This window comes from Prorops nasuta, unplaced genomic scaffold, assembly GCF_024137725.1.
Source record: "Prorops nasuta isolate Cenicafe-Biocafe unplaced genomic scaffold, Cenicafe_Pnas_1.2 PNAS00033, whole genome shotgun sequence".
Lineage (NCBI taxonomy): Eukaryota > Metazoa > Arthropoda > Insecta > Hymenoptera > Bethylidae > Prorops > Prorops nasuta.
In genome coordinates this window covers 189992-214450 of record NW_027116830.1, presented here as the reverse complement: position 1 = coordinate 214450, position 24459 = coordinate 189992, and the positions used below count along the sequence as shown (strand labels likewise).

Genomic DNA, 24459 nt, shown 5'->3' with positions numbered 1-24459 from the left:
TTTTCATTAATTTTTTACTGCTTCATAAACGACGATAAATTCTATTTACATATTTAATGTAATAATTATTAATTTCATTATGCATTTACTATAAAAATGAAGAAGTAAATCACTAAAAAACTTACTATTCTTATCTAATTCTCCTAATTTTTGAAGCGAAATAATTACCATTATTATATATAACTGTTTTTTATAACTTCTGTAAAATAAACCAAAATATCAGTTACGATTTTTATCACGAAATATACGTCCTGTTATTATATTAATATATTCTATCGACATTAAGGGATAGATTATTTCAATGCAAATAATACAAAGAACCCTAATTTCTTACGACTTCCTTGCAGAATACGAGAAAAGTAAGAGAATTTGAATATATACTAATAAAACTGAGGTTTGAAAATATAATTTTTGTAGGTAATAATATTAAAATAATAGCCATATAAATTAAACTTTCTCCTGCAAAGAAGCGTATTTATAAAGCTGCATAATTATTGTTTAAAATTCAACACTTTAAATTATTCTATGTATAACATCTGTTTAATTACACTGAAACTCTCATTGTCAGTACTAATACTTAAACGTGAAAAGATAATTGTATATTTTATCAAATTGCAATAGCTGCAAATTGGGCGTCAATATTATATAAACATACTTACATATTTGTTACACAAGAAAACTTACTTTTATATACAGCAAACGTAAACACATATAGGTATAATAGCTTTTTGAATTAAACTTATAGAAAGATTGAGAACACTTTTAATTAAAGGAGCATTGTGACGATTTTGAAAATGGAAACCCATTTCTTGGAAATGAGTTAAACATCATATCTATAAATAATTATAGATAAGCATATATACTATGCATAAAATAAAAAATAAGTTTTTGATTGATGACAAATAGGAAATGATCAATATCACATATAAGATAAATTCAATCCTCGTTCGAAGGAGACCTCGTTATTTCCAAATCTGATATTGGTGGTGTCGGCATTGTTTTCGCCTGTGCTGCTACTGCTAGGATTCTCATGAGTAGTGTTGTCATTATTTGTCTCATCTACCAACTCGATATCTCTTGAACTTTTGTTCAGAGGCTCTAAACCTATTATAACTCGTATTCTGTCAGGAAGCTCATTTGAGACTGACATCAATTGATGATAGATGCCTTCTGCTTTGGAAAGGGTCCATTGCAATTCAATGTGATTAGAAAGATCGTTTATATGCTATATTTTAAACAATAAAATTAATTGAATTCATATTGACAATGTGTTTACTATGTTAAGTTTACAGCGTCTCAAACCACCTATCCACTTTTTTTATAATCTATAAAATTGATTTTAAAAGTCAGAAAAATAATATTAGCTTTTTCTAACACGCCCTTTAATTAGGAAAGTAACTTCCATGACAATGGGGGAATTACTATGATTCAATAAATAGGTAATTTTCTATCTATCAGATGTAGTATTAGCTTATCCTTTAAGATGCCGGTAAAGCCACTATAGTTGCTTTGCAGTAATCTCAATAACGTATTAACTATGTAAGTTATTTATATTGACAAATCATTGAGAAAAAAGAACCATTATTTTTATGAAAAAATGCCGACAGTCTAAAGATTAAAGCAACGTAAATTGTTATCAATAAATTTTGAATGAATGATTCGGTCGTTAATAATATTGCTAAGAATATTTATTTTTAAACGCGTCATATTAACATTTCTCGCTGTTCTGTACGTAGTTTAAAGGGACGATAGGAGAAACATTTTTTCTCGAATTGATTGCGAGATGAAAATGCAATTACCACCAAATTAAAGGACAGTTTAACGGGAATCCGTAAACCGACATTATACAGGGCAAAAACTATTTCGCATGCAGCGTCCTCATTTGTTAACGGATTGCAAAGTTATTTCAAGTTTTTGGAAATGCCAGAAGATTATCTATTGAAATACATCGGGGAAATTAACAAAAAGTGAAAAGAAAAATTTTATTTAAATAAATATATTAACATTATTGAAACAACAAATAAATTGCAAAATCCCCCAACGTACTTTATTAGATAATGTTCTTGCGTTTCCAAAAAGTAAAAAAAAAGTAAATCCGTCAAGAAATGATGATGCTGCATTTGAAATAAATAATAGAAGAATTTCGTGTTCAGGTAGTCGCAAAAACGAAATTCTTCTATTATTTATTTCAAATGCAGCATCGTAATTTCTTGATAGATTTGTATTTTTGTGGACTTTTGGGAAACGCAAGAACATTATCTAATAAAGTACGTTGGGGAATTTTGCAATTTATTTGTTGTTTCAATAATGTTAATATATTTATTTAAACAAAATTTTTCTTTTCACTTTTTGTTAATTTCCCCGATGTATTTCAGTAGATAATCTTCTAGCATTTCCAAAAACATGAAATAACTTTACAATCCGTCAACAAATGAGAACGCTGCATGCGAAATAGTTTTTGCCCTGTATAATGTCGGTATAAGGATTCCCGTTAAGGAACACTAATCATAGAAACCCAAAAAAACCATGTTTCTGCATCTTAAAAATGGGTAGAGGTATTTTTATGCATATATACCTGACCAGCAGTTAAAGGTAAAAAAGATTTGAAGGCTAAGAAATGTTTTATTCTTAAGGAAAATTTATTTAAATATTAGATACTTATTTATCTTTATAGAATCAAAAGCTACTGCAAAAAAATTCATACTCCATTTAACAAAACAGATTTCTAGTGGGAATTTGGCACTTCCGGCATCAACCCACAATTTAAAATACTACTAAATGAAAGGATGTATACGAAAAGGCTAATATTTTTTTTCAGACCTCTCACAAAATCATCTTTTCTCATTATAAGAGAGGCAAACGGATGGCTTGAGACATGCTGCACGTTTTTCTTACCTTTAAGATTTCTGTAAATCCATATTGATTTTCTATCAGCGTTTTCTTTTCAGTATCTAATATAGCAGCGCACAATAACAAATGAAAATTTTTACAAGGCAAATCAGTCCACATTACTTCCCAAAGCTTCATTATATCTAATGCATTAAATTCTCTTTTGAATAATACTAAAAGCCACCGAAAACAGAAAAACATATTGCCAGAATCATGTCTGTTGAGATAGTGAGCTAATTCTGGTTCAGTAGCAGTTAGTAATGTGTGCAATTGACATAACTGAGCTTTCATTCCTGCTTGATCCATTTCAAAATTCGTGCTCTATTAAAAATAATGATGAATTACTTATTTTATACTATTTGTCACAAAGTTTATATGTCGTGAACATGATACTAACCACTTTTTCCATAAATCCAACAAAACACCAAAACGCATCGACTTCATTGTCCATCAGGCATAAAATAGGACTTAAAAGATCGTTCATACCTTGTACATAACCCAAATCAAAATTGTACATAACGTACGTCATTAGTATATCGTATAATTGTCCTAAATGTGGATTGTTGTCACCAGCATAGTATGGATGTGTTCTATCCGTTCGATTGACATCTTTCTCTATAATTTAAAATTAATAAATTAATATTTCAAAAAATTCTGTTTGAATAACTTTTTACCTATTAAATTTTTACGATCTCTGTAATCAGAAAATTGATTCTCTTGAATAGGTGTCATCATTTTCCATTGCAATTTCATAGAAAAGTATTCATCAGTCTTCTTTCTCTTTATTTCCAATCGTTTTGTGTGTGTCGAGTTCCAAGGATAATAATTTAACAAAAACTTCCATAATTCATATCGTAAAGAAGGTGCAATTCCCTGGTAAAATAACAGTTTTAACAATCAATATTAAAGCTATATATCTTTTTTCTATAAAATATATACGTACACCTCTAAAAATAATATCCTTCACAATATCTGGATCTGTAACTCTACCTTCTGGATCCTTAAATGAGTCCCACTGCTCCTGGGTTAAAGGTTGTCCTACAAAAATGATATATTACTTAATGTTATATAAATCATACAGATCTTAAAATTTCTATTACATTACCTCTTGGACATGGTGGACATGGGGGTAATGTAATAGCTGGTCCTAGCTCTTCTAATAACTCATATTCATCAGCACATCCAATAGAAGCATGGGGCTGAGACACATCTATCGATAAAGATTGATTTAAAAGATTTGCAACTGCTTCTTCAACTGGACGTTTGGTCTCTTTGTATACTAAAATAATTGTGTTCTTAAGGATTTCATTAATAAATGAATTATAATTTCTGATACTAACGCCAAATATCAGCTAGCTTGCTAAATGCTTCTAAAGTTGTTTCATAAGGACGATTATGCAAATTCTTCATAAACTTCCACACATAGTCCGAAGTATTCTCTTGGAACAAGTCCAATTCAGCAAATGACTTATTTAATGCATGGCTAACTTCATTCATTACTAAGTAAAGATTCTTGTCCATGCGGGATTTTACAAAATGTAAATAAGTCTTTAAAGAGTTTATAAAAGTTTCAGCTTTAACTAAATGGAAAAATGCAACATAGGTGGTTCCATCTTTCAGATAAAATATTAGCTGTTGTCCCCCTTGGTTTATACGAAATGATCTTAACTCAGACAGTAATATTTTAACATTTCTTGATCTACCCAAAGAGTCTGGACTTCCAGAAGATCCATGACTTTTACTTGTACGAGTATCAACCAATGACCATTCTGGGTCTGGATCCTGATCTTCTGATAGTACAAAATCTTCAGTTGGCTTCCACTCTATACATTTCCCAAAACTCTGAGGACAGAACAAAATTTTTAATTATCAACTAATAATCAGAATTTAGTTGATATAAATATATATTTGTACATACATATTCCACAATATTTAGGGTTCCTGAACTATGAACTTCATCTTCTCTTGTATTACCACCTCGTAGTACTACTCCTACCTGAAGAAACAGGTCCTTAAAAAATACAAAAATCAATATTACATATAAAATCCATGGGTAATTCTATAATCTAAAAAGTGCTAAAAAGAATGTATTAATGGTAATTGTTAAAAATAAAATCTGGATGAAAAGAAAAAGTTCTGTCTTCCAATGTACATTATCAATATAGCTTTCAAATTTCAATTCAGTGTTCATCAAACAAAACGATTTTATTACTACGAGAAAGTGAATGTTTAGTTAATTGAAGTTAAAATTAACTAAGTTATTTAACTTATAATGTACAAGAACAGATGATAAATTGTAGTAATATGAATTTGTCAGTGAATAATTTACCTTTCCCTGTTCAGCAGGTTCAAACATATTGTTAATTTACAAACAATCCTCATCGACAAATGCTATTTAATGTTTCGAGATTCCAATAACTAAAGCAAGCGTATTTTTACGCATCTCTCAATTCATCGTCTAATGGCGTGTGTTCTTGTTTTGCTACGTTTGCTAGCTATTTTGCTACCTCTCTCTCGCTCTCTCGTCTCTCGGTCAATCTCGGGGGTCGGTTTCTCATCGGTTCGGATCGCGCCGCGCAGGAGAAGTGGATCAAGTGGATGTGCGAATTGTGCAGGTGTAGATCAGTGTGGAATGTGGATGTAAGCGGAGAGCAGAGTGGCCATGGCCATGTTCTGATATTGAATCTGAATTCTAATAATCTATAGTTTGCGTGACATTAAATATATGTTTTTAGTACTCGCAGTCAATACACGGACGGACGGCCAGTGGATTGGAGTGTGTCGGCATTTTAAAATCAGCTGTTTTCGAACACCCAGAAAGAAGCGGCGTTAGTCATATTATAGAACAAGCTTTTTAATATATTTTTTCAAATTCCATTGTACATATGTATTGGCAGCTGTAAATGGTACATTTAAAGTAATTGATGTTTTCTACAGTCTGTGAAAAATGTTTTACTGACAAAAGTACATTTTTTGACCATATAGGATTATCGAGGATGTATACTAGTTGCCATTAATGGAAAATGGATGGAAATTTTGAATGACGTATTCATGTATATTGAATCACTTCAGACTGCTTCAGACTTGCTCAGCTCAGACTTGCTGACGTAGACGACGTAGTAGCAGTAGCAACTAGTAAAGCATAGCAAAGTAGCTTCGGTAGCATCAGCTGTGGATAGGCTGGTGAAGTGACATATGGATTTTATTTGTGTCTTATTTTAATTTTATTCAGTGACGAATTTTAAAAGTCAACGATTTAGACATGAAAAACAAACTAGCTTTTCTAATATTTTTGTTTTTACTAAATGTATTAAATGTCGTTGAAAGCACAAAGAAATACTCGTTGCTTATGCCGAATGTCTCGCCGGACGTAGTAAGACTTTTCATTTTACAAAATTTTCTCTGAACATTGTAAAATAAATATATTTATTTAGTTTCTCTTTAAAATTTACAATTATAAGCATTAATATTTATTTTTGAAGAATTTGGTAATAGTTGTTAAAATTTTGTTTAATATATTTTTTAGCCAGAATTATATCTGTGTACTCCAGCTAAAATTAATATTACAAAAAGTTATTATATAACTGGATTTCAACCAAATGCGACTATGCATACAGCCCACCACATGCTACTGTATGGATGTTTAACACCAGGAAGCTCGAAAGCAGTTTGGAACTGTGGTGAAATGGCTAGTTCAAATGATCACCTAGGAAATTCAGCTCCACCTTGTAAAGAGCAAACCCAGGTAAATAATTCTTTTTTTTTAGATACACTTGCCTAACCAAGACAAAAAATTGGTATTGCTGATTTCTTCAGATAATTTATTCATGGGCAAGAGATGCTCCAACTTTAATGTTACCAGAAGGAGTGGGTTTCAAAGTTGGTGCTGATTCTACTATCAAATATTTAGTTCTTCAAGTGCATTACTTAAAAGTGGATCAATTCAAAAATGGTGCTACAGATGATTCTGGAGTTTATCTGTATTATACAACTAGCCCATTGAATAAATTGGCTGGAGTCTTGCTACTTGGAACTGCTGGTACTATACCCCCAAAGTCTACTGAATATATGGAATCTGCTTGTGCCGTGAAGGAAAACAACACAATATATCCTTTTGCTTATCGAATACATACACATTCCTTAGGAAAAGTAGTAGCTGGATATGTAGTTCAAAAGAATGGAACATGGATTGAACTTGGTAAAAAAGATCCTATGGAGCCACAAATGTTTTATCCTACACTACATGATACACCTATAACTACTGGTGATCAAGTAGCTGCACGATGCACAATGGAAAGTAATCGAGAAACCTGGACTAACATTGGCAGTACACATCATGACGAGATGTGTAATTTTTATCTTATGTATTATGTAAAGAATGGTAATCCACTTAATATGAAATATTGTTTTACTCGTGGACCACCTGCATACCGATGGCAGTATGCAGGATTAAGGCACATTCCTCACAAAAAAGCTTCTTCCCTTGATCTATGATATTTTTATGCTCTGAATTTTTCAAAGGATTGACCAATTTAGTTTTTACCATCCTATTAATTAAAGACTAAACATATCCAAATGCGGGTACTTAAATAAATCCTGGTATCTCTAGCTTTATTTGATCTAAGAGCTTGCAGAATACTAAGCTGTGATCTTTTTATTGATTTTAATTAATAATTCAATGTTACCTGTTCAATACATTCCGATCCACACATTACTTAATATATCATGCATTGATTCTATCTCACTTAAATCACAGTTAAGGAAAAGATGTGTATGTATGTTGTATTTATAAATTATTGAATGTTTAACATAAATGTAAAGTTTACAATTAATTCTAGTCTCAAAGAGTAGTATTTTTTGTTAATTATTTTATAATCATTGCTGTATCTTTACAGCTACTGTAGTTCCATTGATCTTCCTATGTACGAAATGCTAATGTTTTCGCACAAGAGATTGTTTTAACCCCTAATAATTTATATTATATTGTATCATAAAAGAAGATTATTAAGAGAAAATATTTTCGAACTTTTAACAATAAGGAAAACAGTAAATACTTATTTGTAAAACTGTATCTTCTGTAATATAATAATAAAGTGTCTATATAACGAACCGGAATATCTCGATTTTCCCATTTCAATCATGTCATTGATTTAATTTGAATGCCAAAAGTGTGCCAGATTGACAAGAATAGAGGACGTTTTCGGAAAACAAATGCGACACAGCGGAGAAAGTGTATGTACTGTTTGAATATAGGAACCTAACGGGAAGCATTAATGATGAAGAGCGTTAAATCCATCCTCTATCAGATTGTTATTTATTATTTCTCCATTAATGACTTTTATTAATCACAAATGCGAGTTTAATTAATTTTTGAATCTTTTAAATTTCTTACACACAAGCATATGAGCAAAATTATTATCAGCCACTTAATTATAATTCAATTGTTATTTCAACGTGTGAATTGATTCAGTTCGTAGAATATTATTTTAGATAAGATTATGAATTATATGATTGCATAAAAGTCTTAATTTCGTGGATCGAAATGAAAATAGCGTTTGGTAGAAAGAAGTACTATATACTGCTAACGATACTCGACAATGATAGCTTCGAAAGTGAGGCCTCAATCACGTTCGGCTTGTCACGCTGTAGCATAAATCGCATTTTAATTCTCCTCACAGATTGGGAGAGTCGTCGGCTTTTGCATTCGACAATACTATTATTGATCTGATCCACTTCCTTTCGAATAGAGCCACGAAACTCTCTCACAAGCCGGATTACAATTCCTTGTTGTCTTAGGATTCCATTAAACAATCGATTCCCCTAAACCTATATACCGACAATTTTTTAGCTGCCTTTATATTTATAAACGCTTATTAAATTGGCTGAAAGTAATTTCGATGTTAAACTGAATTTACCAAATGATACCTTTTCTTATTTGTAATTTTTATAAAGAAGTAAGGATAAAAATAAATGTTTATGTTAATATTGATAAGTCGCGACAAAGTGATGGAGGCAGAAAGGGGAAGAATAAACGAATAATATATTTTGTAGATGGTTCGTTAAAGTGGAGAGTTTGACTAGTTTGTGGCGATTAGAAATTAGGGGAAGTTGCGTCAGTTGCGTGTCGAAGAAGAAGAATCGCGAGAAGTGGTGAAAGGGGGAGAGGAGAGTGGAGAGTCACACGGGCATAAGAGAGAGGGAGAGAGACGCAGGAAATGTGGGGAAGACGAAGAAGATACGGATTGGCTAAGCTTGGCAGAACCCTTCTTGTCAAGAACGGTCAGCCGGCCGGTATTTGCTTCAGTTCTCCACCGAGTCCCAAGTCAAACAGAGCTTCCAATATTCATTACCTCCTCCTCCTCTTCCCCTTCTCCTCTTTTTCTTTTTCTTCATCGTCGCGCCGCCTTTTTCGTCGGAGAAGAAAACCGGAAGTGGAAGATTTCTTCGAATCAGCTTTTTCCCGATTTCTGTCCCGTTGCAAGAAATCTCGCAGTGTGCTCTTTCGGCCAAACCGGAAATTCGAGTTCCTCCACTTCCATAAAGGACTTGCACATCCTCCGATGGTCTCCGTTTCCTTCGGATCCTAACGACCGGAAGTCCATCGAAATCATCGACGCACGGTTCTCTGATTCAATACTAAAAATCCAACAAATCAAGGAAAATTGTGTGCAATTTGTGCGGGTTTGACAGTGCAGAAATTCTTCGCCATGATGGTGTAGGAGATTCGCGTGCGGGGAGCATTGTAGTTTCCGGAAGTTCTTAAAAACGAGTGCAGAAAAATCCAATGATCATGGTCAGTAAAAATCAAGCGTAATTAAGAATCATGTAGATGATAATCTTCTTAATGAGATTCTTAATGAGATAATTATAGTACTGAATGTCTTTCCTTTTTAATACAAATTGGTGTGAATTCTATTCATCAGCGACTTCCCACATTCTTTTGCAAGGTTCATATAGATCTACATATATTATGTGACGGAAGTCCGCATTGTTCGTATATACAGATGTATCTTCGAAGGTGCACCAGAGCATGGACGTGTAAGAGCTTGCTTATCTCCGAAATTCTATAATAGATATCAATTTTTTGCCAAAAACTTCTCATAACGCAAATAAAGAGGGATTTGGAAAATGTCGTTGATGTAAAAAGGTCGTAAAGGGGGTTCAAGGGTGCACATACACCCTCTACATACATATATATATATATATATATATATAAACATCAGCCGCTATAATAGTGAACCGAGGATGTTTTAGTCCTCGGAGATTTACGTTGATTTGCCGGTGATTGTCTGGCTGATGGCGGAAATAAAACCGAACGAAGGAGGAGAAATTCCCAAGACGAGAGGAGGCACATGTAAATTGTGACCCCTATTCCTTTGGCGAATCCGACAAAAGTCCCGAAAATGTATGCAGCCCGCGTAACGGCGGTGATAATTGATCGACGTGTGTACCGCTACTCTCTGATTATTCCCATCGCCATTCTATTCTCTCTGTATTATTTTTCTTGTCAAATCATAAAAATGCCAATCGTACATTTTATTGGCAAGTTTTGCTCATAATGATCGGCAAAACGTAATGTTAATGCTTCCTAATTGCCGTACATTGATCCTATCAATTGGCTTCTGATAACTACATAGTATATATATATATATATAAGCTTATAATATTTTTATACTCAAACTTCGGAAACGATGATTGATGGGCCTTAATTATTTTTCGGATAAATATTGCTCTCACGGGTAATTAGTCGACGAATGATAATAAACGATCCGAGCGAATGTCATTGGTTATTAAAATTTTATTGGACTTTCTTATACATATATATATATATATATACAAACTGCATCTATTACTCCGAGAGTAAATCGGGTAATTAAGTTGACTAAGAGCGATCAAGGTCACGAGGAATGATCTGCATCTACTTTCTCCACTCTTACCATATCCCACTCGTGCAAGACATTCTAATCGCGCGTAACCAGCAGTTATCTCACGTTTCGCGATAAATTTAATTAATTCGTTATTATTACTTTCCGCGCCTATAAGTATATATATATATAGTAACAATATCGATTCTCTCGATAAAATCAAAATTCTCGTAAAGATAATTATGTATATATATATATATATACACACACCTACCCTTTATTGGTTCATCGTTCCTATTCCATCCATAATTTACTCCGTTTAGACGATTTCTCCAGCAGAGAGACCCCTTATCACCGATGCGCCAATTTCACGCTTACTTTCTATACGCGTTACTTTTAACGTCTCTCGTTATTAATCGCCACGATTAATTGCCTTGGCTAAAATATCGCAATAAGGCTAATCGCGGGAAATTTAAGCGAAACTCGTAAATCGTGCTCGAAAACGCGTTGACTGTGAAAGAGAAGAGCGAGGAGGACAAGTGAGCCAAAGTTGAGGAGAAAAGATTGAATGTTGGTGGCCATGCACGCGGCTGCTCGAGAGAATCCGGAAGGTCCAAGTGGGGACTAAAGATTTCGTGGGAACGCAGTTTCACGAGTGACTAGCTGGGTCATGAGTTACGACCTACGAGAAAATCATTACCAATATTATTACCATTACTATTATTATTATTATTACAGATGATTTTGAGAAATTTTATAGAGTTGAAGTTTCTCGATTATATCTCAAAGAAGAAACGTAGTTTAATTATGGAAGACGTGAATTATGATTAGAAAAATAAGATTTTTTGGTGGAAGTGAATTTGAAATAGGATTAAAGCGACGATAAATTGTGTTATTTTGTATGTTTAGAAGAGAGCAACTGAGAGGTGGAATCGAGGTCGTTGGAGTTTGCTGATCGGTGTGCTCGGTTGCCTGTGGGGTCCTGGATCCTCGATGTCCTTCGAGAACAAAACAGGTGCATGAACTTGGAAAAATTCTTATACTCTGACTTTCCATTTTCCTTATGGCCACGCACTAGTTTCGTCTCTGCATCAATTGCTTTTCAGCATATATATATATATATATATATATATATAGGCAGTATGCAGTCTGTGGGCGTCGGGTTAGTGGGTCATGCTATTCGATGGTGTGTAAAGTACAGTAACCACAGCGAATACTGTCCTTAGATTAGCCATAAACCACCTAGCAATATATATATTCTCCTATATATAAACCTTTCTCGACAGGATTCATTTGCCATTTTTAAAACTATCAATAATCCTCGACTCTTAAAATATACACTCGTTATTGAAGCTCGCTCGTGTATTTTATCCCAAAAGTCAAATTTTATCCAAGCGATTAATCATTGCATTGTTAAATCGTTTCTCCTCGATTGATCATTTGGTGAAATTACTAATATATTTTCAGATTTGAACGATGGGAGAGTGCAGATTTTTTCTCCACGAATGGAGTACAACGAGTGGACGCCATTGGATCGAGGGGACCCACTGAAGAACAATCCGACCTTCGACTACGTTCCCCCGGTTCTCGATCGAGTTCAATACTGGTTGGACTCTCACACGACTGAACCTTCGTCGAAACGCGACATCCTCGTGCTGGGGGTTACGGCCAAGAAGGCTAGTCCGAAAATACCCGAGCAATATCTGCAACAGTCAAAATTCATGACGAGGGGCAACACTCGACACCAGGACCAAGTGCAGGAAAACTTTTTCAAGGACTTCACCGGAAGTAACGGAGCAGAACCACCGAAGCTTCTCAGAATCACGAACTTCCGCAGTGACATTGACTACAGGCACCAGAATGGCCTTCAAATGCCCTCCAACTACTACCAGAGACCTACAAATTTTTACAAATCCAAACCCCATCACGTGCCTCCCTTCCAGACGGTCGAGCAATCCTCCAGTTTCAAGGTCATGCCGAAGGACAAGACCAAATTCGAGTTGGATCCATCGAGAGATCATCAGTTCTACAGCTCGAAGAATCTTCAGCGTCTGCAGTTTCCACCGAGGCAGATACCATCACCTTCGAAATTCGGATTCAAGGCCGGATATCCGGCGAAGGAAGTGAAAAATTATCCCCAGTCGTCGGTCTCCTTCGAAAAATCCAATTTGGTCTACCAGTCCTCCCAAGTCTATTCCGGAAATTGGCCTGAGAACTCGCCTTACGCCTTCGAGGCTATTTCTCATTCCAATCGCTTCAATCCAAATCAATTCGTTGGTACCAATTCCAATCCCAATTTCGCCAGTTCCAATCTGAATTTTGCCAATGTTAACCCGAATTTCGGCACTTCGAATCAATTCGCCTCGGTTCCCAATCAATTCGATGATTCCAGTCCGAGTCATTTTTCCATTAACAACCAGAATCAGTTGGGACCAGCAAATCTCGATCCTTTCGAGGTGGATCATCACGTGGCAGCGTCTACGCACACGGAAGTCGTGGTACGTCACGATGATAAGGAGAAAGAAAATTCAACAAATTTGGAAAAGCCCTCTGAAGAAGAGAGAACGAGTAACGTGACAGTTTTGAGCTCGACAATGAAAAACGAAACAATCGAGGCTGAGAACTGGAAGAATGATACTAAAATGCACATAGTGATCGCCAACACTTCTAAGCCTGAAAACGAGACGGCGCCAATTATAGTCATGCCTGAACATTATAAAGATGATGGGGTTAAGGGAAACAAGAATAGAACGAAGGAAGTCGAGCCTGAGAAGAAGGTGAACGGGGACAAGGTTGAGTTGTCTGAAACTGGTGTTGGACAAGGAACACGCGGGGAAACTGTTTTATCAGTCGTGAGGCAGAATGATGATACGAGAAAGGGGATGGACTTTAGAGGAGTGTCAAGTAAATCACCAGCGACGTCATCAACATCCAAATTATTACTGTCATCTATGCCATTATTTCCAACAGTCTCCTCAATGCCATTTAATCCCAGCCAGAAGTCATCCATGCTACCGATGATGCAGCCCAACTCCATGACCCCGATGATGACCTCCATGCCCCCGATGCCATTCCAACATCTATCTCCCCCTATGCCCAGTCCCATGATGATTCCTCCAAAACCCAATGACAACCTCCTTAAAATACTCCTACAGGCAACAACGACTCCAAAACCACCAATATTTCCAGTCCAGCCATCACGAGAGTTCTTGATAATCCCCTCCACCCCCTCCACAAATTTCCCCCCTTTCCCTATAAAGCACTCCGCGAACAATGAGATAAGGAATGATTCACCGACGATAAAGACTTTTATCGACGAGACTAAACCCACCAGCGAGTACACTACAGAACCATCTGACACTACGACACTCGCCAGTCTCACCACCGATCCCATTTTCTCTCACTACAAACAACCTGCCAAGCCCATTCACGGACCAGTATACCTTATTATCCAAGGCCACTCCAAGGTCAAGACCTACAAGCCCATCGACAAGTATAGTGGTGGATCCCCTAATGACAACACACTCTCGTGATCTTATACACTCGCTTCTCTCCAAATATCATCTATTCTTTTCTTTATATTTATTTATTTATTCTATATCATTAACACTAGTCTTTATCGTCATCAGTTACCAGATACTCGTGTACGTACTAATCATTCTTTCTATCATTAGCTATAACAATTTTCCAATTTTTCTTATTTATTTTTTTGTTCAGTAATTCATCACTTTTCCTTTCTCTGCTCGATTATTTATTCGTTCGTACTTGTACCTGATGGTAATTTTTAATAAAATTTTACTGAGACGCACGCAACAAGGGTTTTATTTTTAGTTTTTTGTACTGAATCAGAATAAATTTTTGATTTATTAAATCCTGTGGTATACATAGAAAATGATTTCTCGATGTCCCATGAATTTACAGAATGTTGGTGAGAAAACAAGAGCTAAATAAATAAAAGGAGACTTTAATTAGAAGCGGTGATAGAATAAGTGTGAGTAGCTTGGAGTGAATCCTGAATGTAGGAAAATGCACGCTAGAGTCAAGATAAGTAAACTGGCGAGGGAAGAAAAACGATCTCTCGAAGGTTGACGTACCGAATGGTACGTGAGTTCCAGAAACACACTGACAACTTGCCGATTCTCCGTAGCGATATCGGCACAGTACGCCAGTTTTATCTCCGTGGCTGACTGCTGGCATGCCGAACACTTCCTGTCGCACGAGTGTCACAGGTTTTATTTGCGCGTCCACTTCTAATAATTTCCTGTGCACCATACACGATCGCATTTCACCTCTCATTGTCCCCCATACACAATAATTGCTTGTCCATATCTCGCATTCCTGCGACCAACTATAGTTACATTAATTCCTCCTTATTAAAATGAATCAGCAATTCAGACCAATGACGTATAGCAGCATATTTGAAAAGAGAGAATTTTTATTAACAGATCAAATACACAGAGAAAACACGGTGCTTTGCACTTTTTCCATGCACTCTAAATTAATTAATCTAACGGGATGAATTCTTATACGAGAACATAAAGATACAAATATACTTTATATCACAGACGGAGACAATAAAATTTCCATTAATTATTATTATAATAATATATTTAAAATATATAAATTGATTCTGTTTGCTGCAGCTTAATTCGATCACAGAGGTGAATCATAAAAGTGCAATATGCACAAATCATCGATCGACCAATTCGATAAATTTTTTTTTCTCATATATCTTTTGAAATATTTTTCTCGTAGTCACTCCCCTATAAAGTTTTTATCAATTATAGAAATGACATGCGCAACATCATATCGAGCGATATAACTTAACATGTGAACATTTTTATCTCGCAATAAACTGTATTTCTATTATTATCACGAGCGCGAACGATGTATCTATATTATAATACGTATATTTGTCTCGCGATATAGATAACGCTCTTATGTTGTATCACGAAAGAATCCCAATCTATATTATATATAATTTATATGTATATCGCATGATAAAATTTCTATGAACATTTTTTTCTCCTAACGTACAATATTTATCAAGACAGTGATTGTTGTCTCTCCGATCATTGAAAAATCTTTATATTTATCATCGCGTAAGGTTTATCGCTATTATCATAATTTTTAAACTAATTGATATGCTTACTGATGAAAGGGCATCTGCTGGATGAACTATAAGCTAAAATTAATATATTTTCGGAATGTTCGAACGCCAATTATCGACTGGAAGTAAACATAATCGATCACAACGAATATCATTACTCGATCAATGTATCTATCAGTCTGTTACTAGCCTCTCCTTTCGTTAGTGATAACCCTGAACGATTCATCATCCTCCATCAATTCAAAGAATCGTCGTCGCTTATTCCCTAAAATTCTCGCAGCTCCAGAACCGTACCACATTCCCAACAACATTGATATCCAGGAATATCTCCGGATATTTTTCCATCCAACAGAATCTCCGCGAATAATCGATCGAAAGACAATCTCATACATTAATAATAATAATAATATAAATATACAATTATATCGAAGCAAACATTAATTACTAGAAATTTGCTTAAGCTACAATAAGAAACTCGAAGAGAAAAAATAAGCAATAATAATTACCTAAGGAATTAAATTTTATATAACCGAATGATCTATATATACATGCACGAATCATGAGTAAGAGTAAAAGTTGTATGCTGAGTAGTGTGTGGGTGTACATACGCGATGATCGGTTATAATATAGCTATATAGGCCTAATTGTACCAGAATCTGAAGTCGAGTTTCATTCAACAAGAGCGAGTGACGTGTAATAGCATCGAAAATGGAGAAAATGGGTTCTGTTTATCTCGTTGATGAGGCTGGTTCTTAGAAATGGGCCTCGATTGAATTATCGTTATCGTTCGAGGGGGGGACGAGGGTCTGGAGGGAAAAATATCGCGTACGATCGGCGATATCGACGCTGGTGATGTGCTGGAACTGGCAAGGTTGGCTGATATTGCTCTTCGGGGGTAGGACGATCTTCTTCTGGGCTTGTTTCTTCTTCTTCTTCTTCCCAGGCACCGAGAGACTGATGTTCTCCGGGCAGGACACCAAACGCTCCACGTGCTGCCAGAGATCGTTAGCAGCGTTCAAGTTGTCGAAGCTCAGGCCTGCCAAGCGTGTGTGGTCCGACGACAAACACATCGTGTGGAATGCTGGACCTGACACCTGATACCAAATGATAATCGTAACAACCAACGTTATATCAATTACTTCCTATGTAAACAATAATACAAATCTGCAGAAAATTCCTCACCTTGTAGGAGGACAAATTATCGATAGTTTCCTGCCAAAGCGTGAATCCAGTTCCACGCTCAGCCAACAGGATCTGGATCCTCCTCTTGGTCCTGGAACGTGTCTCGCCCAGATCCAAGATGACCACTGGAATACCAGTGAATTGCAGCTCCCATCTCTCGGGCTGCAGCGCGCTACCCAGATATAAGTTTGCCAATGATTCGCAGACGAATACCTATGTGCATAATTATTGATATGATAATTAATAAATGCGTTTAAGAATTAATTAGGGTCGAGTAGATCGATCGATGCGAATTTACCTGAGATTTAAGCCCTCTGAGGGAGGATTCCAACTGATCGCGTTCCAATTGGCTGATTGGCTCGAGGCGAGATTCGTCGGAATTTTCTGAGCTGTCGCTACCCTCGTAACTGGACGTGGCGGAAGTGTCGGCTTCGCCAGTCGATGACAAACGTCGCCTGGCGGCCCCGTTGTAATTGCTGAAGTACGAAGAACTGTGCAACGACAGGCTCGACTGCAAACCTGGCCGTGATGGGTACATTGTTTCGTTCATGCTTTCCTTTAGAAAGAGAAGAAACCAGGGAGTTATCAATAATGTATGGGGAGCTTTAATTCATCTGAAAAATGTTGTCGATTATTGTTAATATATATAGTATTGTAAATTTAATTATAATGAGATGGTGGAAAATTAAAGGAGGTAGAGAGCACTGGCTGGTGGAAGAGTTTTTATTATGATTTTTTTCTACTTTTTCGGATTAAATTCATGATTTAATTTAATAGGAAACATATTAATCACGCGACACGTATATATCGTAAAATATTTATCGTTTATTGGTGTATATGTTATTAAATTTTACTGTTTTCTTATAATATTTATTATTTCTTTTTTTATAAACTATATCCGCGTGTGCGTTTTTTGCGCACATATGCATGCGTGAACATTTTTGTCTGTGTACACTCATGGGCGAAGCGAACGCACCTTATAAAGAACATTAATAATAAATACGTTCAAAGAAAATGTCATAAATATTAAAACCATATTTTAAGTAATATATTCATTTGAGTTATTCAACCAAACGGAATGTGTTTTGTAATGCATTCTGCGATACTATATTTATTTTAGCTTCATCCATTTTAAAGTATTGTTACAAAATTTAATAGCCATGGAAATGTTAATTAAAATTTGTTTCTAATGTTTCTTGTCTCTGCTGTCCATCTCTAGTTCAATTAACGTCTGGAATAAAAGACACTTACAAAACATTGAAAACGCGATTATTATACGTTATTATATACTTGTTTTATTACTAAGCTTGACGGTAAAAATTATATGAATCTTTGTGAAATTTACTCATTAACGGGATCCCTCATACCGACGTTATAGAACAAAAACGCCTTTTAACGAAATGGCGTTATTCGAAGACAGATTTCATTGTTTTTCGATCCGTTGGATTCTTCAGAAGTTCTTCATCTAAATAAAATAGATGTCTTTGAAAAATAACGAACAAAAAATGGGTTAAAAATTGCTTTTATTTTATAACAATGGATGCTGAATAGAAAAATGGAATTATTTTACTACAAAGAAAAGTTTTTAACGAATGCTTCGTGTCCAAGAACTATAAAGCCGCGGCATGAAATAACGACTCAACTGTTCGAAGCTATTATTTGAAAAAGTGATTTAAAATTAAGTGTTGATGATATAACAATTAAGATTATTGTAATAGCGAAAGCTGAAGCTAGAAATTAAGTATTAGAATTTTTGAAGAAATGAGTTATCGAGAACTCTGGCGTTGTTAATTAATATGAAAAATATTATGGATAATTCATGAAACTGCAATTACATGATCAACGTATAACGATGAAAACTTAAAGGAAGAAATAATTATTAACCGAAGGAAAATTATCGAGAATTCTAGCACTTGTTAATTAACGTGAAAAAAATTGTCGGTGATTGGTGATATTGCAATTAAAATTGACACGAAGTTCAAAATTAAAAGGAGTCATTAAAGTGTACTGAATGACGGAGGGCTTTTCAAGAAAATTATATCAAAAGGATTCTAGTTCTGTTAATTAATCCGAAAAATGTGGATAATTTCTGATATTGCGATGAAAATGGAGGCGAAGCTGAAAATTGAAAGGAAGGAGCATATAAGCGTCGCAGGGTTTTTACAGGGAGAATTATCGAGGATTCTAGAGCTATCCTGTCGGGATTCGGGGTCAGAGTCCTGAGGAGAGATTTTGCGCACGGGAGCCTATCGATTTTCGCGGTGCCCCATTTTGCTCAGGTAGGAAGAGCAGCTGACGACCTCATTTCGCCCAGGCAGGCACCGACCTCGCGAGAGCCCCCCCCCCTTCCTCCCTCCCCCCTACTCTACTTTATATAAATAATTCTAAAACCCCATTCGCCGATCGAATTTCCTGCAATCGACACTCGAGACTCCGCTAACGATCTCCCCCGCTGCATTAGACCGAGCAAGGTAATTACTCGAAATGGCTCTAATTGCGAAAGCAAGGGGACAGAGCTCCGGGGTCAGCAGCCATTAAGGCGAACTGGAGGAACTCCAACGAGTGACGTCATCGCCCCAGACAAGCCCATCTTCCCATTAAACTAGAGAGAAAAAAAACTTTATACGCTTATATTCTTACCATATTCTCAGGCCGAAAAAATTTACGTAATTCCAGAAAGCAACGAGGCCCTTTTTATAGCGAATCGAATCGTTAAATCCGTCGAAAGTGTGTGTGTGTGTGTGTGTGTGTGTGACGCAACGCGCGAGCTGCACTGTGGTTCCAGCCTCGAGCTGGATTCTATTGGAACGCGAAATAAATGGAAATGCACGTAGAATATACGTGACGGTGCGCACTCGCGAGCGTGATATGTCACGGATTTGATCGAGCTTCTGCTTTCAGGCCTTCGTCATCCGCAGTGTGCCGCAGCCATGTGCACACACGGACACGTCGAAACACGCGCGCGCGATTAACCAGTAATCTTAACACCGAAGCGAATGGAAACTGCGATCGGTATTTTCTAATGCCCGTCCAACGGAAACGAGCACGCTTCGGGCAGAAAATAGCAGGTACACAAACTAGAAACTAGCAGCCACTCCCAGTGTTATCTGCCCCGATACCAGTAGAAAATGGTCGCGTGAAAAAATGAAACCAACGAAAATCGAGTAAATGGAACAAAAAAAAAAAAAAAAAAACAGATACAGCCTGCATGCTCGCGACGAAATTATCAGCAGAAGCTATAGTGGAGTAACATATTTCGAGCGGTAAACCTGCTGTAGGCTGTACTCTCGATTTTATTCGGTAAAAACTGGAGCAAAAACGTAAGTAGTAAAGGCTTGAATATGTATTAGCCAGACCGGTCTCTTTATAAGCAGAAATGCCTGTTTTTACGATGTTTTCTGGATGACAAAAACCCGTAAAAACTGCAGGACGACTCGGCTAACGGTTTAGAGTTGCATTTGTTATAGCGATTCTGGCAAGCAGCGATTTATAGATAAAGGAAGAGAAGGCAGTTCTCCAGTAGGAGAGAGAGAGAGAGAGAGAGAGAGAGAGAGAGAAATACTTAAAATATTTGAAACGGTAACAGTCGCAGAAATACCGGCAGGGACTGGACAATAGCACGTATACAAACAGCGACGTTCAGTTGTTGCAACAGAGCAGCCACGAGGAGAAACAGACCATGGAACACTGTGATTCAAACATTCGTAATATACCGACAAGTGGCAATCGCCAGTGAAAACAAATCTTACAGAAGAGTCGTACCTTTTCATTTTACGCTTCCGCTCTGACTAAGTCCTGTGCTCTTCTTCAACCTTTCTTTTTCTCCTCTTCTTTAACATTCTATCATACTGTACTCTTCCTCCTTTTAAAATCCCTCATTTATATACACTTCCAGCAATTTCCCAGCTTTGGAGATTTAATTTTTCTCTTCACGCTCCTTTCAAGCCGTTTGCTTCACGTTTCAATTTCGCGCTATACGCCTGTGTAGCACACTCCCGCGGTTCTCCGCTTTGCGATTGCGTTTGCGTTTTGTGCAATCCCCCTCTCCCCCTCCCCCTTCTTCTCCTCTCTCTTTCCACAATGCCCATATCTCTTGTGCGTTCCCAGAATAGATGACGTCACTGATTCTAAGGTCGACACCAATACAAACAACGCATCCACCGCACCGTCGGAATGATGTAACGACACGTGCTTCGAGATCTCGACGCATAATTTTTCAATTTTCCAGAACGCGAACCCGCGTCTGATTCACTCGAGAATTAAAATTCTCCGCGGAAGCGCGAGCATTCGGCGAATTCTGCCGTTTTGCTTGCCAAGGCATCTTCCTTCTTTCCCAATGTAGCTCGATTCGCATATAACAAAGAGGAAAACGTCAAATAACAAAACATTGTTCGTAGTATAAACAATAAGGTGTATCACCGAAGGTGCACCGGGGCATGGACGTAAGAATCATTTTCGTTTGTAAATATACAAAAGAGATGTAAATTTCGTCTCATATCTTTTCGAAACTCCTCGCTGTCAAGAGACAATACTATCTTTGAAGCAAAGATTTTACTGTACCTCATTTAATTTTCGGAGGATATATTTTGACATCGCTGTTTGTTTGATTTATATTCTCATATATAAGAACTCGCTCGCGTCACCGAAACTATAGCAAATATCAATTTGTTGAACAGCATTTTTTTCAACTCCCTCCATATTTGCATTCTTACGTAAGAACTCGCTTATCTTCGAAACTATAACAAATATCAATTTTCTCATAATCGGACAGTCGAAGCTCCTCGTTATTTGCATTCTGACGTAAGAGCGTGCTTATCGCCAAAACTATAAGAAATATCAATTATTTACCTAGGACTTCCTCGAAAGTCCTCCCTACTCGCAAACCGACGTAAAAACTCACTTATCTCCGAAACTATAAAAAATATCAGTTTTGTTCACAAGACCTTTCGAAGGCTCCTCCTTATTTGCAATCTAAAAGGTCTCGAGCAGAAGTTGATATTTCTTAAGGTTCCGGAGATAATCGAGTTCTTACACTCGTATAATCTCCATTACAGCTCGCGAGTACAAACAAACCCTCCGTATAATGGTTCTTTTGTTATCAATCGCATTAATCGTGAGATCGGAGCGATTTACGCGCGATCGACTCGTGACGAAAGAAGGGTTGGGTTGGACAAATGATCGTTGTGAGAAAAATCTGTATCAATATTTTCATTGAAACGCTCGTTGTACTCGATCGAGAGAGTTTCCTCGGCGAGCGATGAAATCATCGGACGTGGCAATTTATGAGCTAACGCGAATAATCGAAATTAGGTTGTGACGTTAACGTGTAACGCGTGATCTTGTTCATGCCGAACGAATTTACCGATAAATTTCCGTAATCTCCGGCGTGTCTCTGCTGGGATTTCTTCACCTTTGAATTTAGGTCTCGGCGTAAAAATGGCAATATCGAACAATGAGATATACACATATAAAAATACCGAAAGAGCGAATAAAGTTTACGTTAAAAAGCGAGGACAGGAGAGTTACAGGTGAAAGGTTTCCTGGCCGCTTGTCACGCGAATTTTCGGTGGGAATGATTAATCTACGATGATATCAGCAGACCTGGCAGTGTGGAACCAAGGCCCCCCGGCATCTTCCTTCCTTCTTGCAAACCGGTTTTGCCTTCCTATCTAATCGACAATTATAAATTTTCAACCTCTCTCTCTCTCTCTCTCTCTCTCTCCCCCCCCCCCTCATTCCTTCTCTCAGCAGTCTTTCCGTCCCGATTCACCTGGATTTTTCGTCAAAATATTATCCCAGCGGCACGAGCTCTGTTTTTCCTTATCGTCACGTTTACCGAGCTCGTCTGCCCAGATAATTTGGAATAACTGACGGAAGACATGTTTGCACAATATTTTACCTCCTGCCTTTAACCTTGAAACTCGCAACAGTCATACACGGATAGCTCGTAAAGTCTGATGGCCACCGGTTAAGGCGAATTATGGCCAAGGAATTTTCAAAAGACTTTGGAGTACATACTATATCTGTATTACGAGTTTCATGCAAAACAATCCAAATATTTCACGCACGTTCCTCTCACATATTGCAGTGGTAATGGTCCCTGACACGTAGGCTCCATAAACACGATTGACCTTTTTCATCTTTATCATAGCAATCGTATAATTGCAAAGTTAAGTATTCCACAAGTTTTTTCCCACAACGCGCGTCTTTTTCTATACCGACGGTGACTTTGCGTTTCGAGGGATGGAAAAAAGTGTTACCGAACAATCGATGCTTTAATTAGGCGGAAGAAATTTGTCAGCGGTGGTTATGGTACATATCTACATATATATATATATATAGTACATACGGAAAAGGGGTGAAACCCTCGAGTAATTTTGCTCGCTTAATTAAGGAGAGAAGGCACTGTTTATCCTGTCGTCTGCGTTTTTGCATGTGTGTGTGTAAGAAAGAGAGGGAGCGAGAGAGAAAGATTCTTTTTACTGTCACACGGTTTCTTTATACAGCGCGGACGGATGCACAGTTTAAGTGTGCCGTGAGATTTCCTTGAAAGATGGAAGCGGCTCGTAACGGAGTCACGTCGGCGCCTATTATTGCAAAGAAAAAAGGCGAATTATTCTAAATCGAATGGCCAGACGTTTCCCAGGCTGTTGCACGGGTGCACGCATTCGGGACAATTCAGGTTGCTCAAACACAGGTGCAATCGTCAGGAAAAATAAAGCCTTATACGCGCGCGCGTGTGTGTGGGAAGATAAGAGAAAAAAGCACACACAAAGCGGAAGATAAGAGAGATCCATTATCAAATATTCCCCTGATAAGCTTCCCCACCCCATCCTCCGTTCCAAATCTCGCCGTAACGATGATTCGGTCGCTCTTACATTTTCCAAATGAACTAATTTTTCGCCAATTTGCAAGGAACGACAGGATAAGAAGAAATACATATATATATATACGAGTGCACGCACGCTCATACTCGATACTTACTTTTTCGAATTAAATCCCACGCCACAGGTATCTGGACTAGGCAGAGCCGGCGGGCATGTTTAAAACCGGCACTGCGGAACGGGCAACGATAATTACAGCAGCACACCGAGGTGCCACACTGCTACGGTATTTTCCCCTTTTGTCCAGCCGGGATCCAAGTGCGATCGGGCACGCGCGCACACTCCTAAACGGAAATCCAACTAATGGGAGAGTGGAGAGTCTATCACCGTTTCTTTCTCCCCGAGCGTTATATTCTATTTATTTTTTAGGCGAGGAGGAGGAGACGAGGATCGGGATTCGACCGGAGGCTGCTGCTGAGAAGAACCAACGCTCACGGATGTTGGCGTCTGACTAAAATGCCTGCGCGTCATGGCGGCGTAGCTACCTCCTCCCGCACCTCTTTCAAAGGAACCGCTCCGCTTGCTCACC

At 37.2% G+C, this 24459-nt stretch overlaps 4 protein-coding genes across 9 annotated transcripts; 2 read left to right on the top strand and 2 right to left on the bottom strand.

Moving 5' to 3' along the window:
• Positions 1–748: 748 nt before the first annotated feature.
• On the bottom strand, positions 749–5501 carry Tbc1d15-17 (TBC1 domain family member 15/17). 2 transcript variants are annotated; one of them, XM_066743635.1, is made up of 9 exons: positions 5219–5501; positions 4808–4900; positions 4230–4731; positions 3995–4099; positions 3833–3927; positions 3564–3762; positions 3287–3504; positions 2896–3210; positions 749–1225 (listed from the first exon to the last, which is right to left on the bottom strand). In XM_066743635.1, exons 1-9 carry the CDS (start codon positions 5243–5245, stop codon positions 920–922), a joined length of 1860 nt encoding a protein of 619 aa, XP_066599732.1. In that variant the 5' UTR covers positions 5246–5501; the 3' UTR covers positions 749–919. The 2 variants fall into 2 exon arrangements, with proteins under 2 accessions (XP_066599732.1, XP_066599731.1); XM_066743634.1 differs by having other exon boundaries at positions 3995–4168; positions 5219–5500.
• Positions 5502–5897: 396 nt separating this feature from the next.
• Positions 5898–7998, top strand: Phm (Peptidylglycine-alpha-hydroxylating monooxygenase). Its single transcript, XM_066743636.1, has 3 exons — positions 5898–6262; positions 6416–6634; positions 6706–7998. The coding sequence occupies exons 1-3, from the start codon at positions 6152–6154 to the stop codon at positions 7381–7383; spliced, it is 1008 nt and encodes a 335-aa protein (XP_066599733.1). The 5' UTR covers positions 5898–6151; the 3' UTR covers positions 7384–7998.
• Positions 7999–9083: 1085 nt separating this feature from the next.
• Positions 9084–14547, top strand: LOC136783386 (uncharacterized). Its single transcript, XM_066743501.1, has 3 exons — positions 9084–9682; positions 11664–11769; positions 12222–14547. Exons 1-3 carry the CDS (start codon positions 9674–9676, stop codon positions 14285–14287), a joined length of 2181 nt encoding a protein of 726 aa, XP_066599598.1. The 5' UTR covers positions 9084–9673; the 3' UTR covers positions 14288–14547.
• Positions 14548–15169: 622 nt separating this feature from the next.
• On the bottom strand, positions 15170–24370 carry MESR3 (misexpression suppressor of ras 3). Of its 5 annotated transcripts, XM_066743552.1 has the most exons (5): positions 20809–21060; positions 20645–20733; positions 17345–17602; positions 17047–17259; positions 15170–16958 (listed from the first exon to the last, which is right to left on the bottom strand). In XM_066743552.1, exons 3-5 carry the CDS (start codon positions 17594–17596, stop codon positions 16617–16619), a joined length of 807 nt encoding a protein of 268 aa, XP_066599649.1. In that variant the 5' UTR covers positions 17597–17602; positions 20645–20733; positions 20809–21060; the 3' UTR covers positions 15170–16616. The 5 variants fall into 5 exon arrangements, with proteins under 5 accessions (XP_066599649.1, XP_066599650.1, XP_066599646.1 ...); XM_066743553.1 differs by lacking the exons at positions 20645–20733; positions 20809–21060 and adding an exon at positions 24031–24370 and having other exon boundaries at positions 17345–17660; XM_066743549.1 differs by lacking the exons at positions 20645–20733; positions 20809–21060 and adding an exon at positions 24031–24368.
• Between the last annotated feature and the right edge of the window lie 89 nt (positions 24371–24459).